At 59.8% G+C, this 15625-nt stretch overlaps 2 protein-coding genes across 2 annotated transcripts in view; both read left to right on the forward strand.

Annotated features, from left to right (window-relative positions):
* Nucleotides 1–4944, forward strand: part of LOC122171168 — a 5778-nt gene extending 834 nt beyond the window's left edge. Inside the window, exons 2-3 of the mRNA XM_042838573.1 lie at nt 3787–4329; nt 4444–4944. Of these exons, the coding sequence (XP_042694507.1) occupies nt 3787–4329; nt 4444–4581 (681 nt within the window). The 3' untranslated portion in view covers nt 4582–4944. The remainder of the gene's footprint in view (nt 1–3786; nt 4330–4443) is intronic.
* Nucleotides 4945–5587: 643 nt separating this feature from the next.
* On the forward strand, nt 5588–15619 carry LOC122171169 (R3H domain-containing protein 2-like; the record flags this gene model as incomplete). Its single annotated transcript, XM_042838574.1, has 12 exons — nt 5588–5805; nt 5961–6002; nt 7219–7305; nt 8080–8206; nt 9012–9090; nt 9644–9703; nt 9915–10055; nt 10769–10877; nt 11382–11477; nt 12992–13023; nt 14885–15117; nt 15567–15619. Coding segments are annotated over exons 1-12 (1227 nt in total), but the record flags the coding sequence as incomplete, so codon positions are not given.
* Nucleotides 15620–15625: the final 6 nt, after the last annotated feature.

The raw sequence follows: 15625 nt of genomic DNA on the forward strand, positions 1-15625 counted from the left end.
TTTAAGCCTTCCCAGTGCTCAGGAAGGTGCTGTGTCTTTAAGCCTTCTCGGCGCTCTGCGGAGGCGGTTCCTCCGAAGTGTTTGAATGAGAGCAGGAGGGGGTGTGCATGTGGCCATTGGCAGAGCTCTGTGCATCCCTCCCCACAGTTGGGCTCCGCTCTGCCTTGGAGCCGCGCGGCCCAGCGCTGCGCTCACCCGGGGGGGGGGGCGGCAAGCAGGTTGGGGGCTTGCGGGGAGCAGAGCGATCCTGGCGGGTTCCTCCCGAGCCAGCTGAGGCGATGGAGGCTGTGTGGGGATTAGAGGACAGGTGACTGCGGGGAGCGCGGCGCCGCAGGGTGAGTTCTGTGATAGAGCTGAGCCGGCTGATGCCTGGGGCTCGAGCAGCAGCGGCCCGAGGCTTCTCTTTGCATCTCTTCTCTCCGCCACCGTGCAACACCCAGCACGGCACGGCGGGCGGCGCAGGGATGGGGAGCTGACGTCGCTCACGTCGGTAAGTGCTGCCCTGCCGCCTCGTCGCACGGCGCCGCGATGCTCCGCAGCTCTGATGCCGTTCGGGACGCGGTGCCGGAACTCAGCTTTCTTTTGGCGGGGCTGAGGTGCACCGGCAGGAGCGGGGGAAGCCCTGCGTGCCGCTGTGCTGTGTAGCGAGCAGTTCCCCTCGCGGCTCTCCCAGCCCAAGCTGGGCTTCGTGCGGCTGTTCTGGGCTCTTCCTTTTCCTTTGGCAGAGGCAAAGCGCTCCGTGCTGCTGCGCTTTCAGCGCTGTGCTGCTTGGAAGCCAGGTAGTTGGCCAAAGAACGCGGCTGCTTGTTGGCTGGCCGTAGGAAATAGCGAGCTTGCTTTACTCGGTTTGATGTTCTGCAGGGCTGCTTGTGCTGTATTCGTCCCCCTGTGTTCATAATACCCCCGTCCTGTGTTTAAAAGCTCGCTGCAAACTGGGTTTGCTTTCAGCAGAACGGGGAGTTTGGATTCCCTGTGCCTCCTCCTCACACCGGTGCTGAAGGAGCATTCGTCCATCTGTCAGTGCCAGGAGCTGCTCCTAGGGCCGCTGTCTCAGCCTCCTGCAGCACTGCAGGGTCTTTATGTGGGTGCGTCAGACCTGCTGCCCTTCCCCTCACCTCCTCACAGTGCTCTCTTAGAACAGAAACCAGCACCCGTGCGGGCAGCAGCCCTCGAGGTCCTCCTGCTGCAGGTAAGCAGGAACGGCTCACTGCCCATCACACTCCTACCGTGCAGTGACACCATGCTGTGACACTGTGCTGTGCCACCCCGTTGCAGCTGGCTTGGTGGTGAGCTGGGCCGGGGAATCCGTGCTCTCAGCCAGCTTTCAGTGCTGCTGCTTCTTGGCACGGCGCTGGAGGAGCGTGCAGCGCGAGGGAAGTTGACACGAGTCCCATTCCGTGCTGTCCTGTCGCATCTGACACTGCAGAAAGGAGGTGGAGGATTCCGTGCTGGCTTTTCAGGAAACCCCCGTGGTGGCCAGCCCTCCTTCCCTGTTGCTGGGAAACTGCTCTGACGTCACGGAGCGCTTCCCTGCTCCTGGGCGAGTGCAGGAACGGCTCTGACAGGAGAGGGGAGCTCCGGCTGTCCCACATTTCTCTTTCTCACCTCACAGGGTTTGCACTGTAAAAATTGACAGCGCTGCCTCCTGTGCTCCTCTCACTCGAGCTGCCGCCTGGTTTTGTCTCCCCTGATTTTATCGCCGAGGGCTGAGGGGTTCTTGTGTGGCTTCACTGCAGCTCCCGAAATAAAGTGAGAGCAGCAGGGCTGCAGGTGGCAGCTGCTGTGCGCTTCGCAGCACCGAAACCCAATTCCTGCAGCAAGGTCCAAAATTCCCTCTTCGCAGCCCCCGCCCCCCGTCGAGGTGTTGGTGCAGCCGGTTCCTTTCTTCCATCCGAATTTCGGGAGGTCTGCAGGGCGCCTCGCAGCGCAGGAGGCCCCGGCTCTCCTCTCTCACACCGGTGGCAGCCGTTGCTGCACGCCCTGCATCCCAGTTCGTGTCAGGTTTTTTACGCCCTCCTTCCACCTAAAGTCAAAACTCTGCATCATAGCTTCACCTCTTCAGTGTGACGTGGGGGTGGGGATTAAGGTTTGAAGCAGTGATTCAGTGCTGGGTTTGCGCACCCATAGCCTCCGTGCTTTTGGCTTCGTTTGCTTTATAGGAGCGGCCAGGGAGCGAGGAGCGAATCCTTCCCTGCAGCCGATGGGGAAAAGCAGAGGGGAGCAGAACGTTGTGGAGCAGCTCCTGCATGGGCTGAGGGCACTGCGGAGTGCGAGCATCCCTCATGGAGCTGCGGGGCTTTGCACAGCGCTGTGTGCTCTGCCAGCTCCCGGCACGGAGTGGATTCCTCCAGCTGGAGACCAGGGGAGGTGTTTGTGTGCAGGGCTGTGTGTGCAGGGCTGTGTGTGTGTGTGCAGGGCTGTGCGTGTGCAGGGCTGTGTGTGTGTGTGTGTGTGTGTGTGTGTGTGTGCAGGGCTGTGTGTGTGTGTGCAGGGCTGTGTGTGTGTGTGCAGGGCTGTGTGTGCAGGGCTGTGTGTGTGGGGCTGTGTGTGCAGGGCTGTGTGTGTGCAGGGCTGTGTGTGTGTGTGCAGGGCTGTGTGTGCGGGGCTGTGTGTGCAGGGCTGTGTGTGTGGGGCTGTGTGTGCAGGGCTCTGTGCTCGCCTTCAGGCTGAGGCCTCGGGGGCAGCATTGGTGCTGGGGACTCTTAATTGAGCTTTGTGCTGCCCAGAACAGATGGGGAGGGACTTGTGGAGCCTGTGAGGGGCCTCTCTCAGGAGTTCCCTCTGAAGATCTCTCAGGACCTCTCTCAGGATTTTCCTCAGGAGCTGCACAGCTGCTGTTGATCCTACAACCAAACCTCCTTTTTGCAGCCCCTTGTGTACCTGGGAAACGTACTCCAGCACCCCGAAACTGCAGCGGCGGCCGTGCGCTGGGGAAAGCAGAGGGCAGAGGGCTCCCTGCGGCCCCTCGGGATGACAGGAGCTCTGGAACCGGGACCTTCGGCACCCGCCGCTTCTCACCTCCCCGTCCCTCCGCGGGGCCGCCGGTACCCGGCTCTCCCGGTTGCTCCTGGCGACAGAGCCGGTTGCCATGGAGCTCTGGCTCCGATTGGCTGAGCCGCGAGCCAATCAGCGCGCGGCTGGGAGAGCATCGCTCCTCGTGCCGGAGGTTCCTGCTCGCTGCTGCCGACCGCAGGGCCGCGCACGGGGGGCGAGGCGAAATCGTTGTGCTCCAGAAGGGGGCCGCGGTTTTCCCGCTTCCCTCTCCCAGGCTGGGTTGTTTGGCTCCCGTCCTCCCTCGGGCCCGCCGGCTTTCCTTGCCCAGCTCCCAGTGCTGGCAGTCGGCTCTGGCTGCCCGTCACCGACGTGGTGTGGTGGGACTGTCCTGCCCACGAGCGACTCACCGCCTTGGGATGTTTATTTCCGAGTCTTCCAAGTGCTGTAACTCTGTTTAGCAAGAGATCGGACCCGGTTTGGCTTTAAGCAAGCCTACTTTGTGTTTTCGAACCAGCCTGAGGCTGGAAAGAGGCCTGAGGCTTTGTTGGGTTCCTCCTTGTCAGTGGGGTGCTGCTGCCTTCTGCAACGTGGGACTCAATGTTCCGTGAAGGCAGCACAGCACTGTGACTCGGGCAGGTCTGTCGGCTCTGCCCTATCGAACGCTTCCTGGAGAGCTCAGAAAGCAGAAAAAGGAATAACGTAGGGAAGAGGCTGAGGGGGACGTGAGTCAAGAGATGTCTCTGAAGCAGACTGAAGTCCGGACGCGCGGGTTGATCTGTGCCCTTTTTGGAGGAAGCTGAGGACGGAGTTGCCCTTCGCCCAGCCCTCAGCAGCGCTCGGTGCTCGCTGCCCCCTCCGCCCCCGATCGCTCAGCTCAGCTCTCCCATCTCCGGCAGCTCTGCTGGGCGATCGCTCTGCCCCAGATTCGCTGGCTTCCCCGGTGCTGCATCTACGTCATCTCCCGTCTCCTCCCTGGCAGCGCGCGGCTCAGCGCCGCCCACCCCGAGTCCTCTGAACTTCCCCTCTCCGCAAGCTGCTGTCTGTCGCTGCGGCTCCCGGCTGCCACCCCCTCGTGCGACCTACGCCTGTCCTGAGGGAGCGGCGCTGATTCATTCATACAGAAGGGAAAGCTCCGCTCTGCGGGCTGCGAAGGAGCGCTGGCAGTGCGCGGCAGCTCTCTTTGGGGCTTTGCATGCGAGGAAACGTGCCGGGGCTGCGGCCGGGGGCAGGAAGTGCAAGCGGGAGGAGCAGCGCACAAATAAATGTCTGCTGAGCGGCGCTGGGCTCTCGGCCGTGGGGAGGAGAAGCGATGCTGTTTGCCCCCGTGATGCCAAGGTTGCTTGGCAGTGTGATGAGGAAGGTTCTTCCTCCCCGGGCTGCAAGCGGGGCACGGTGCCACAGCAGCTCGGGGGCGGTTGGGGTGGAACCTCTCTGCTTTGCCTCCTGCAGGGCGACTGCAGCCGGAAATCGCTCCGGGAGCTGCAGAAAAAGCAGAGCACGTTTTGTGTCCGACAGCCCGGCAGGTTAAAAGGGGGTGAGGTTGAATTGGTTGATGAAGACGAGCCGAGGGTTGGTGAATCTTGGTGAGATCAGACACTTTCAGCCATGTTCTGCCAAAGCAATTAATAAAAGAAGTTGATGAACGTCAGCTGCGTCTCCTAACGCTGTTGGAGCTCCTCTGAAACGTCGGCTTCCCCCTTTCCCTTTGCAGTGGTGTCACCTTGCTGTGCCCCAGCCGTGGCTGCACAGATGTGGCTCTCAGGAGCAGAATCCCCTTTGCAGCCCTCCCTCCACTGCTTTGCCCTCGTTGGAGCTCCAAGAGAGCTGCTGTGGCTGAGCCCAGAGGGCTGACTTTGGTTGAGGCTTGCAGCTGGCTCCGTGTTATGAATGGGAGCCTCACATCCTGCAGGAGCTGGGAGCAGAGCAAGGCCCCCTGCCCTGCCTGGTCCTTTCAGGGCCCTGGGCGGCTGCGTGCTCGCTAATCAGAAGCGTGCAATTAGACCCAACTTCATTAGGAAGCATTACGGTTTCATCTGCGGTGGCTCGGCTCCTGTTTTTTTCCGTAGTATCGAGCCATAAGCAGCCACAGGGAGGACAGGGGTGTCACTCTGTTCCCCGGGAGAAACCAGAGCAATCTCTGGGTGCGAGGCCGTGTCCTCATTGAAGAGCCTCTGACTGCCTGCCAGAAGGGCAGGGCTGCGATCTGGGGAAAGAATGCAGGATTTTGGTTGTTATGGGTGCGTGGCAGAGCACATCTGCAGCATCGGGTTGCTGTCACCTCCCGAATTCCTCTGTGTGCTCCTCAGCGCTGCCCTGAGCCTCTTCTTGGCATCAGAGGAGCTGCAGGGCCGCGTGCCTGCGCCAGGAGGAGTTGCGGGGCATCTCTGTGTGCCTCAGGCCTTTGTTCAGCTGTGCCCAAGCCTTCAGGGTCCCGGTGAGAATCCAGAACTTGGGGCTGCGTCCGAGGGACGGATGGGGGGCGCAGGGCGCAGGGGTCGTTGTGCACAAAAGGAGCAGCAGGAACTGACAACCGAGATGTGCAAGAGTTACGTTAGCATTCCAATCTCCACTTGGAAACTCTCCTTCCTGAGCCTTCTGCCCCTTTTTGGCAGGTGCCCGTCGCTGCGTCGCAGGGCTCTGAAGATGTCCAACAGCAACACGGCGCAGGAGTCCCTGGAAATAATGAAGGAGTCAGAAAAAAAGGTGGTTGAGGAATCCGTGGGCAAAACCAAACACGTATCCAGGTCACCCAGCAAGGAGGAGGCTGAGAAGGACGGGGGGGAGGAGGTCAGCGTGCGTCAGGAGGCGCAGGTGAGCGCGGAGGGCTGGCGGCGGGGCGCACGGAGCTCCTCGTTCTGCCTGAGAGGCGCAGTCTGCTGGAGATCTGCTTCCCAGCGCCGAGCGGCACTGATGCTGCACAGCCACACATCAGGCTCTTTGCCTTCTCTTTCCTTTTTTTCCTCCAGAGGCGGACGTCAGGCCACGGGCACGCCAGAAAAAGAGCCAAGGTAGGAGATGTTCCGGCATCCCTCTCTTCTTCAGGCTGTTCCTATGGCCGATCCCGCCTGGGTTCTCATGGGACCGGTTTCTGTTTCCCATTTGTCACCCAAGTGAGCCGACTCCATCAGGAGAGGGGTGGTCAGCAGGGACAGGGAGGTGATCGCCCCTCTCTACTCGGCTCCTGTGAGGCCCCATCTGGAGTCCTGTGTCCAGGTGTGGAGCCCTCAGTACAAGAAAGACATTGAGATTTTGGAAAGGGTGCAGAGGAGGGCGACTGAGATGAGCAGGGGGCTGGAGCAGCTCCCCTATGAGGACAGGCTGAGGGAGTTGGGCTTGTTCAGCCTGGAGAAGAGAAGCTGCGGGGTGACCTCAGTGCAGCCTATCAATACCTGAAGGGAACCTACAGCCAGGAGGGGAGTAAACTCTTCAAAAGGGCTGACAACAGCAGGACCAGGGGAGATGGATCCAAGTTGAAGGAGGGAAGATTGAGGTTGGATGTTAGGGGGAAGTTCTTTAACAGGAGAGCAGTCAGGCCCTGGAACGGGCTGCCCAGGGAGGCTGTGGATGCCCCGTCCTTGGACGTGTTCAAGGTTGGACGGGGTCCTGGGCAACCTGATGTGAATGTGGATGTTTGGTGGCCCTGCTGGGCAGGGGGTTGGAACTCCATGATCCTTGAGGTCCCTTCCAGCCTGGGTGATTCTGTGATTCTGTGATTCTGTGATTCTGTGACTCGCCAGCAGCCTGAAAGCACAGCTTTTATTTTACGCTGAGCGCTGCTGCGTTCCCCAAAATCACAAAGCCGTCAGGGTGGGCGTCAGCTGGGCGACAGCCGGCGATGAGGAACAGCAACGATTCTCACCTCGTATCTTAGATAAAATCGCTCTGTCCTTTGGGGGTAGTTTTGACTCTTAGTGAGGAGGGCAGGGCTGGGGTTGCCGCGGCTGAAGAGGCCAAAGAAGGAGTGAATTGAGGCAGGGAGCTTCCGCACTTCAACGTTGGTCGGCTCCAAGTTGAATCGAGGGCTGCAGGAAGGAGCTGCGTCGCTCCAGGGCTCCAAATGTCTGCATGCCCTCTGTGCTGCGAGGTGCTGGCGCTGCCGTCCTCCTTTGCAGCAGTTTGATGGATGCCGATTGCATGAACGGCTCGGTAGCGCGACAGCATGAAGCCGAGCGCGTGCTTCCTGGCTGAGGTGTCTTAACTTTGCTCTTTCTTTTACTTTTCCAGTCTAATTCAAAGCTTAAGCTGGTCAGGAGCTTGGCTGTGTGTGAAGAATCGTCCAGCCCCTTTGTAGATGGGCTGCTGGAGTCCCAGGTAGGCCCAGAACCGGACGAGTTGTGCCGTGTGGGAGCCCAGAGGATCCCCTTCTTTCTAGAGTTTATCTTTCACCTCCGAGAGCCAAAGGGGTCCCAGGTGGGGCTGCTTTTGAAGGAAGCGTCGGCCCTGGCGTCACCGCTTGTGTGTGCAGTCACAGCCCTTCCTTCTCACCAGGAATTGTCTGCAGCACTCACTGGGCGCCTGCTGAAGCCGTGCTGCTGCGTCAGGGCTCCTGATAGAGGCAGAAAGAAGCTGAAGGATCAGCTGGCGCGAAGGCTGGTGCTTTGTCAGTTGGTTTTGGCTTGGACTTTAGCAGCAGGTTATCCGATGTCAGCTTTGACAAGCCTTCTGGCCTTCAGTTTCTTCCTGTGGAGCAGGGCGAGCTTGCAGGCCTTGCTGGGCAGCTGCAGCTCAGGAGAGGGGCAGACAGGAGGCCCCAGGCAGCTCTGTGCAGCACGAAAGCCACTCATCACACCTCAAAGGCTTTTTGCAGCCCTCGCGCCCTTTCTCTTTCCAGACTGGAGTCGTGCTGTAGTGGTGCAAGAGCTCCTCAGTGCACGGTGTAACAGAATTTTATCAGCCCTCAACAGGGAAGCACGTAGCTTAGATCCTGGACGAGGCAGGTGTCCAGCAGTGGCAAACGCTGTTGAGTGCCATCAGATCTCATGGAAGGAGAGCGGGGGCAGAGCAGAGCCTGAACCGCGTGCATTCCACGCCAGCAGCTCCACCCCCAGCGGGCGACTCAGAGCGCCGTGCTTGGTTTTGTTGCAGGACATCATTCAGCTGCGTGTGAGCTGCCCCTCCGACAAGGAAGAGGAAAAGTCCTCGAGAGATGGGGCTGAGAAAGAAGAGAAAGAGAAGAGTAAAGACAAGGCACCAAGGAAGATGCTGTCTCGAGGTCAGGTGCTCTTGTGAACACAGCAGCTCTTATCTGCCCTGGCTGCAGGGTTCTGGGGGCAGTGGTGGCAGAGGGGTCCCCTCTCTGATGGTGGCAGGAACGCATCACCTCCACAGCATCCTTCATAGGGGGGGGGGCTCTGTGTGTTTGCCCCGTGCCCTGCAGCCCTGCAGGCTCTCAGTGTGTTTGGGGTGCGAAGCCAGGACCCGCTCTGGAGACTCGTGGTTTCAGTGCAGTTTTGCTTTTCAAAACGCCTGCCACAGGTGCCAAAGCAAAGGGTTGCAAGGTGAGCTGGATTTCTGCCCTGTCACCCTGCTGTTTGATTTTGGGGCGCAGGAACGGCTAAAAGATGCACGTTCAATCTGGTGAGCAAATTGCACCTTAAAATCCCATTTTAAGAGAGAGCGGCTGCACCGATGCAGCTTTGATTTCAAGCGCTGGTTTGCTGGTTTCTTCTTCCCTGCAGTCACCCCTAAGATTCAAAGGGTGCGAGGGAAGGGGAAGAGCAGAGGCGCTGGGCTCTGTGTTCAGGTAGCCTGCAGGATGGAAGGAGCAGCAGTGCCTTATTTATGGCAGAGCACGGCGCGCTGCACTTGCAGGGCCTTTTGCAGCAGCGTGGGCTGTCCTGAGCGTCCTCTGAACAGCTTGTAGGGACGAGGTTCCCTTTCTTGGACTCCTCACGGGGCCTCGTGCAGCGCTGTGGGAGCGCGGCTCTCGTGCATGCAGTCCCTGCTGAGAGATGCCTCCTCCAACCCGTTGCGCTGCAGCGTTCGGTTCATCTCTTCTGCTGCTGTTGTTGTTTCAGATTCCAGCCAGGAATACACGGACTCCACCGGCATAGATTTGCATGAGTTTTTAGTAAATACACTGAAAAAAAACCCGAGGTAAGTCATGGGTTGGTAAAAGGAGAGCCTGGTGATGGGGTGCAGGGGGGAGCGGCGGGCGATGCTGCGTCGGTTGAGCTGTGCTGGTTGTGTGCGGCCTGGGAGGGCAGGGAAGCGAGAGCTCGGTGCCTGCAGCTTTGTGTGGCAATCAGAACCTGCCCTGTGCTGAGCAGGGGCAGAGAGAGGAGGAATGCTTTGTTTGAAGGCAAGCAGGAGGTAATCTTGACCGCCTTAAAGCCCGCTGGGGAAATGGTCATCAAACATCACCTCCAAAGGAGCTGCTGCTGAGTCAGTAATAAACGTAACCAAACCGAGCGCTGGCGTGGGAGAGGCGAAGCTGGGGTCGCTGCAGTGGAGCTGGGATTTGATGTGACCGAAAGCCAAGCGCTGTTAGCATTGGAATTGGGAAGGAAGTGAGGAGCCTTGTAGTTCGTTGCTGTGGAAGACGCGTGGAGCTGGGGCTGCCTGCGAGTTGCGCTGCTGCAGGGAGGCGGGCAGCGAGGATCTGTGCTTTGCTCTCTTTCAAGGTGATTTCCCCCTCTTTTTTTGGCAGGGATAGAATGATGCTGCTAAAGTTAGAACAGGAGATTCTGGAATTTATTAGTGATAGCAAGTAAGTGGTCGTTCAGAAATCCCTCTTCATCTCCAATCCAAGCGTTCCTGGCACAGCCTGGGGCCGTTGCGCTGAGTCCTGCCCCGGCTCTGCTCTCATCTGGAGCTGGTCGAGGTGTCAGGGCTGCCCCCCTTTCCCTCTCTATTTCGGGGTCTGATTATCGCCTGTTTCAAAGCCTCCTCAGCTCCGATCCTTTCCTCCTTGCTTTCAGCAATCAGTTTAAGAAGTTCCCTCAGATGACCTCGTACCACAGGATGCTGCTGCACCGCGTGGCCGCCTACTTTGGCATGGACCATAATGTTGACCAAACTGGGAAGGCAGTCATTATCAACAAGACCAGTAACACACGAATGTAAGGGGGATGGAGAGAGGACGCCCCTCCCCTCCCCTCTCCTTCCCCTTCCCCTCCTCTCCCCTTTCCCCTTTCCCCTTCCTTTTCCCCTTCTCCCTCCCCTTTCCCTTTCCCTTTCCCTTTCCTTCTCCCTCTCCCTCTCCCTCTCCCTCTCCCTCTCCCTTTCCCTTTCCCTTTCCCTTTCCCTTTCCCTTTCCCTTTCCCTTTCCCTCTCCCTTTCCCTCTCCCTTTCCCTCTACCTTTCCCTTTCCCTTCCCCTTTCCCCTTCCCCTCTCCCCCTCCCCCTCCTCCTTCCCTTTCCCCTTCCCTTTCCCTTTCCCATCCCCTTCCCCTTCCTGTTCCCCTCCCCTATCCCTTCCCCTCCCCTATCCCTTCCCCTCCCCTATCCCTTCCCCTCCCCTTCCCTTCCTCCCAGACCTCAAGCCCTGGGGATGGATTTCAGGGATGGATTTTGCACCACATTTAATGCCTCTGTATGAAGGGACGTTCCCTCTTTGGAGGGTCAGATAGAATCCTTTGCTTCCAGCCCCACATTTATACACCTGCAAGCCCTTTGCAGCCGTCTTTAGCTCTCAGAGGAGGGTCGGCTTCTTTCGCTGCTGTCAGAAGGGAACATTCAGCACAGCAAACTCTGTGCCCCGCTCCCTGCACACGGTGTTTTTATGGCTCCACACGCACTGTTACCCCCTAACAAGGGCCGATTCCCCCCGCAGTCCCGAGCAGAGGTTCTCTGAGCACATCAAAGATGAGAAGAACGCCGAGTTTCCCCAGCGGTTTATCCTAAAACGCGATGACACCAGCATGGACCGGGACGATAACCAGGTAAGGGACGGCAGAGGGGCACCAGGATCCCTCTCCTCACCCAGGCCCTCGCGCTCTTTGCTTTCGTAGCAGCCATCCTAGCATCGCCACGCCATTTCCCCTGCTTCCATTCACGTTTCCGCACTCAGGCGCTCAGCTTGAGCTCGTTGCCATCAATGTCAGGTTCTGGTTTCTCCACGCTGGTTCTCGGAGGCTGAGAGCGAGCAGGAGGAGTTTGCCGCGGGCGCCTGTGTGCAGAGAGCGGCTCTTAGCTTTTGGCCCCCGAGAGCAGCTTGTCTTCCAGACAGCCTGGAGGTGTTCCGTTCCGTCCTCTCTGCAGGCAGAGCAGTTTAGCCGATCTCCCCGCAGCGTCCCTAGAACGCGAGCGCCCCGAAGCCCAGTCGAAAGGCAGCGGCCCTGCGTCGTGCGCCGCTCCGCGCTGCGGTGCAGACGTGCCAGCAGCTCGCTGCGCCCTCTGCCCCCGCTGGCAGCCACTGACCCGCTGAGCTGTGTTTGTCCCTTCAGATCAGACTCCCCTTGCAGGATGGGAGGAGGAGCAAATCTATAGAAGAGCGAGAGGAGGAATACCAGCGGGCCAGGGAGCGGATATTTGCACGAGAGGTAAGCTTAGCTCCCTGACATGCCAGGTTTCTTCCTGGAACTGTGGGGCAGGAGGTGTCCTTGAATATTCTGAAAGGTCAGATCTCACTCTTGCCTTTTCTACAAATTTCCTAGTGTTCCTGGTATCTACCAGTGAATTCCAGCTCCTAACAAAGATGCCTGTGACATGGAGATAGAGGAGCCACACGTTCCCTCCCTTAAATTCACATGGCAGTAGAAGTGTGGGGACTGACAGAGGAGGCAGGTTTGCTCCTTGCTGTCCAGCAATACTATCAGCTTATGCAGTGGCATGTCTGGAATGAGTCAATTAATGAAGCTGACAGGAACCGTGCCCTTCTCTCCCAGTTTCTCTCCATTTCTGCAGCTTTGGCCTCCTGAGCAAGCAGTGCAAGCCCTCAATCACAGCGGCTTGGGTTGGAGGGGACCTTAAAGATCACCTCGTTCCAAGCCGCTGCCCCGGGCAGGGTTGCCGGCCCCTAGATCAGGCTGCCCAGGAGCCCTCGGGTGTCAGGCAGGGCTCCGCGCCTTTATGGGATGGATCTGGGTTGATTTTCTTTCTCACAAAGCGTCCAGCTTGGTTGTTGTTTGCTTGAAATCTCTGCTCCCTGTGTGGAACTCCTGTAAGCCAGGGCTACGCTCCACGCTCACGTCTGGCCCGGCGAGGCTGCTGTGCTCTGCTGTGCCGAGTGCTGTCTGCCCGCTCTGCCCGCTGGAGGCAGCTCCGCGTGTGCCCAGAGGCAGGCGGTGGATGTGGGGCGGTTCTGTGCTGCGGGTCAGACTCAAAGTCCAGCTCCTCGCCTGCAGCCTTTGAGTAGCTGGGGAGCGATGCTTCCTTCGTCCCAGCGCGGTCAGGCAGCCGCCGCACTGCGTGCCGTCAAGGCAGCAGGGCCTCAGGCGGCTCCCGAGGCGTCGGTGCCGCAGAGCTGCCCCGCACGCAGGCCCAGGCCGCCCAGCTCTGCCTGCAGCCCTGCTGAGGGCGGTGGGTCCCAGCAGCGCAGTGCCGCGTGGCCGCGCGTCGCCCTGCTCTCTGCTCGCGGCCGAAGGCAGCGCTCAGCGGCTGGCCTGCAGGGCAGGGCTGGCTGCCACGGGGCGCTGGGCAGAGCTGGAGCCCCTCTCCCTTTTCTGGTGGCTCCGATGGCTGCCTGCGTTTCCCCAGTGAGGACCCTTCCGCGTCTGGTCTCGGTTGTGCCGCTGAGCAAGCGGCCTCGATGCTGCTTCAGGGCACCGAGACAGAGGGCTTAGGGCTGAGATTTGAAGAGCCAGGGCAGATCTCGGCATCAGGGGTGCTGGCAAAGCTCCTGGGGGTTGGATGCCGAGCCAAGGGGGGCAGGAGCACGAGAGGCTCGGCAGGAGCTCCCGAGTGACCATTCGGCTCATGCACAACACCGGCTGAATCCCATACTGTTAGTGCTTTGCTCCTCTTTGCTTTGAAGTAGCCTGGGGTTTGTTGCTTTCGAAGTTATTAAGTCTCCCTTTTCTTTCCTTCCCGTCTCCTGTCTTTCCCATGTTTCCAGACTGGCCAGAACGGATTTCTCACCGACAGCAGGTCAGTACCATGCGGCACACGCTTCCTGTACCTCTCTGCAGAGCACTGCATGACTCTGTAATGATGCTTTTGCTCTGATGCTAACTGGCAGAATCTCCAAAGAAGGCTTTTCTTCTAGCTCTCAGAAATGGAGGCAGATTTGTAGGCATTCTCTGCGGTTCATTTTATGCGTTGTCCTGCTGAGGAGCTTTGCCCCATGTGTGGCTGCTCTGTGAAGTTCCTGAGGTCGTGTTTTTCACAGCACCGATTTCTGAGTCCTTTTTTTGGCCCATTCATCAATGAAAGCGGGATGGTGGGCAGCAGGAATGGCAGAAAGGAGAGGGAAAGCCAGAGGATTTGGGCAGTTTTCCAACCGTCCTGCTTTGTGTCCCAGAAGGGTGGGAGAACCTCTGCTGTGACGGTGGCAGGGTCAGCATCCAGGAGGGCTGGAGTCGTCCCAGGTTTAAGCTTGTGGAGGAACAGCTTTGCTTCTCAGCCGTGGCTCTGCCTGCACTTGGAAGGAAGCTGTGGTGGGAAATCCGGCGTCCTCAGCACAGACACAGGGCTGCTGAGTGCAGCTACGCCTCTGGCGCTCCTGTGGGCTTCAGTTCTGCTGTGGAGATACAGAAGTCACCCAGCAGCTGCAGCCAGCGCTGCGCTGAGAGCTTTTCTGGCTGTTGTGCCCTGAAGAGCTTCTTAACCTCCTTCCTTCGTGCTTCCCAGCGTGGGGACAGGGAGGCCGTCCCTCTCTCAGGGTCGCTTTGAGCCGCGGGCAGAGGCAGACCGAGCTGTGCAGAGGACTGGGGCTCCTCGGGGGTCGTGCTTGGAGCTGACGTCTTGGTGGCAGAGCCCAGCACTCAGAGCTAACACAGCTGCCTTCATTGCTCACCAGTCTTCTGTCAGCACCGATCTGGTTGCAGAGCTCTGCTGGCACATGAGCAGGCTGTGATGGGGTTCAGGAGGGGCACGAGAGGGAGCAGAGCCGTCGTTACAGCAATCAGCTGCAGAGATTCCGAGTTCCGAGGGAAGCAGAGCCTGCAGCTGAGCTGGACAGAAGGCACAGCGTGGCCCAAACGGTGCCCCCAGCTCTCAGGTTTAGGCTGGGGAGAGCCCGACAGATCAGCAGCGACACCTCTGACACCCCTGCGGTTTGCGGGGCTGCGCAGTGGCTCCCTTCAGCTTTCAGGAGATGCAGCCGCTGCGCTGGTTGCTCGGCCAGGAGAGCTGCTCTCTTTGGCTCCTGTGCTCCCAGCAGCCCTGGACATCAGCCTGGAAGTCCCTTCTCAGCCTATCTTCTCCACGGCTGCTCGGAGCAGCGGCCAGGCCCAGCCTCCAGCACGGCATCTCTTCCGTTGTTGCCTTCATCACCTCCTCCTCAGAGGGTCCAGGAACCCGTTAGAAACCAGTGATGTTCCTTAGCTGGGCTGGTGAGCCAGGTTTAGTGCTTGGGGAGCTTTGCCAGCACTCCGGAATCTCGTTCCAGGCAGACCTGGCTGGGGATTGAGGAGGGCGATGACTGGGAGCACGGTGATGTCGTGGCACTCAGCTGGGCAGAAAGCAGTTTTGCAGGACGTTGCTCACCTTGTCGCCTCCGTGAAGCTCAGTGCTGTGGGACAGGAGGGCTTTAGCGAGGGGTTGTGCTCTGAGCCTTTTCCAGGCCAGAGGAAAGGGCCGGGAACCAGCAGGGAGGCGGCAGCCGTGGGTCTTGGCAAGGAAGCAGTGACCCGGGCTGTTGGTTCCCCGTCTCTGATTGCTGCCCCGGTGCCACGTGCTGCGCCACGGAGCCGCCATCACCCGGAGCGACGGCTGGGTGCAGCGCACGCGGGTCCTGCTCCCGCTCCTCGCCCTGGAGGTGTTGTCCCACTCAGCCCTCTTCGCGCAGGGGCAACCGGGACGCTTTGAACCGGGCCTCGGGCAGCCGCCAGAGCAGCACGGAGAGCGAGATGAAGTCGCTGGAGCCTCGGCCGTGGAGCAGCACGGACTCAGACGGCTCCATCCGCAGCCTGCGGCCGCCCGTCACCAAAGCCAGCAGCTTCAGCGGCATCTCCATCCTGACGCGGGGCGACAGCATCGGGAGCAGCAAAGGCGGCGCTGCCAGCAGGGCGCCTCGGGCAGGTATCCAGCTGTGTCCCTGCCCACCTACAGCTGGGGGGCAGCTACAGCTGGGGGGCAGTTATACCTGGGGGCAGTTACACCTGGGGGGCAACTATGCCTGGGGAGCAGCTACAGCTTCAGCAGCAGCTACACCTGGGGGGCAGCTACGCTTGGGGAGCAGCTACACCTGTGGGGCAGTTACACCTGTGGGGCAGTTACACCTGTGGGGCAGTTACACCTGTGGGGCAGTTACACCTGTGGGGCAGTGAGCAGCTACACCTGTGGGGCAGTTACACCTGGGGAGCAGCTACGCCTGCATCGCTGAGCTGGGGGTCGGTCGGCTGCGGCGCGGCGCTCGGTGCCTCCGGTTCACACGGACCGGGAAGCTTCACTCAGGGCCTCTGGGTACCAGGATGGGGATAAACTGACTGACTGCCCGTCTGCTTTCTTTACGCTCTTTTCCGTTCAAGGCCTGGTTCTCGGTGCCCCCGAGGCGTGCAGCCAACCCCCTTCATCGCAGCCCGCCCGC

This window comes from Centrocercus urophasianus, unplaced genomic scaffold (assembly GCF_019232065.1).
Source record: "Centrocercus urophasianus isolate 14NV4802_14NV808 unplaced genomic scaffold, USGS_Curo_1.0 seq_836, whole genome shotgun sequence".
Lineage (NCBI taxonomy): Eukaryota > Metazoa > Chordata > Aves > Galliformes > Phasianidae > Centrocercus > Centrocercus urophasianus.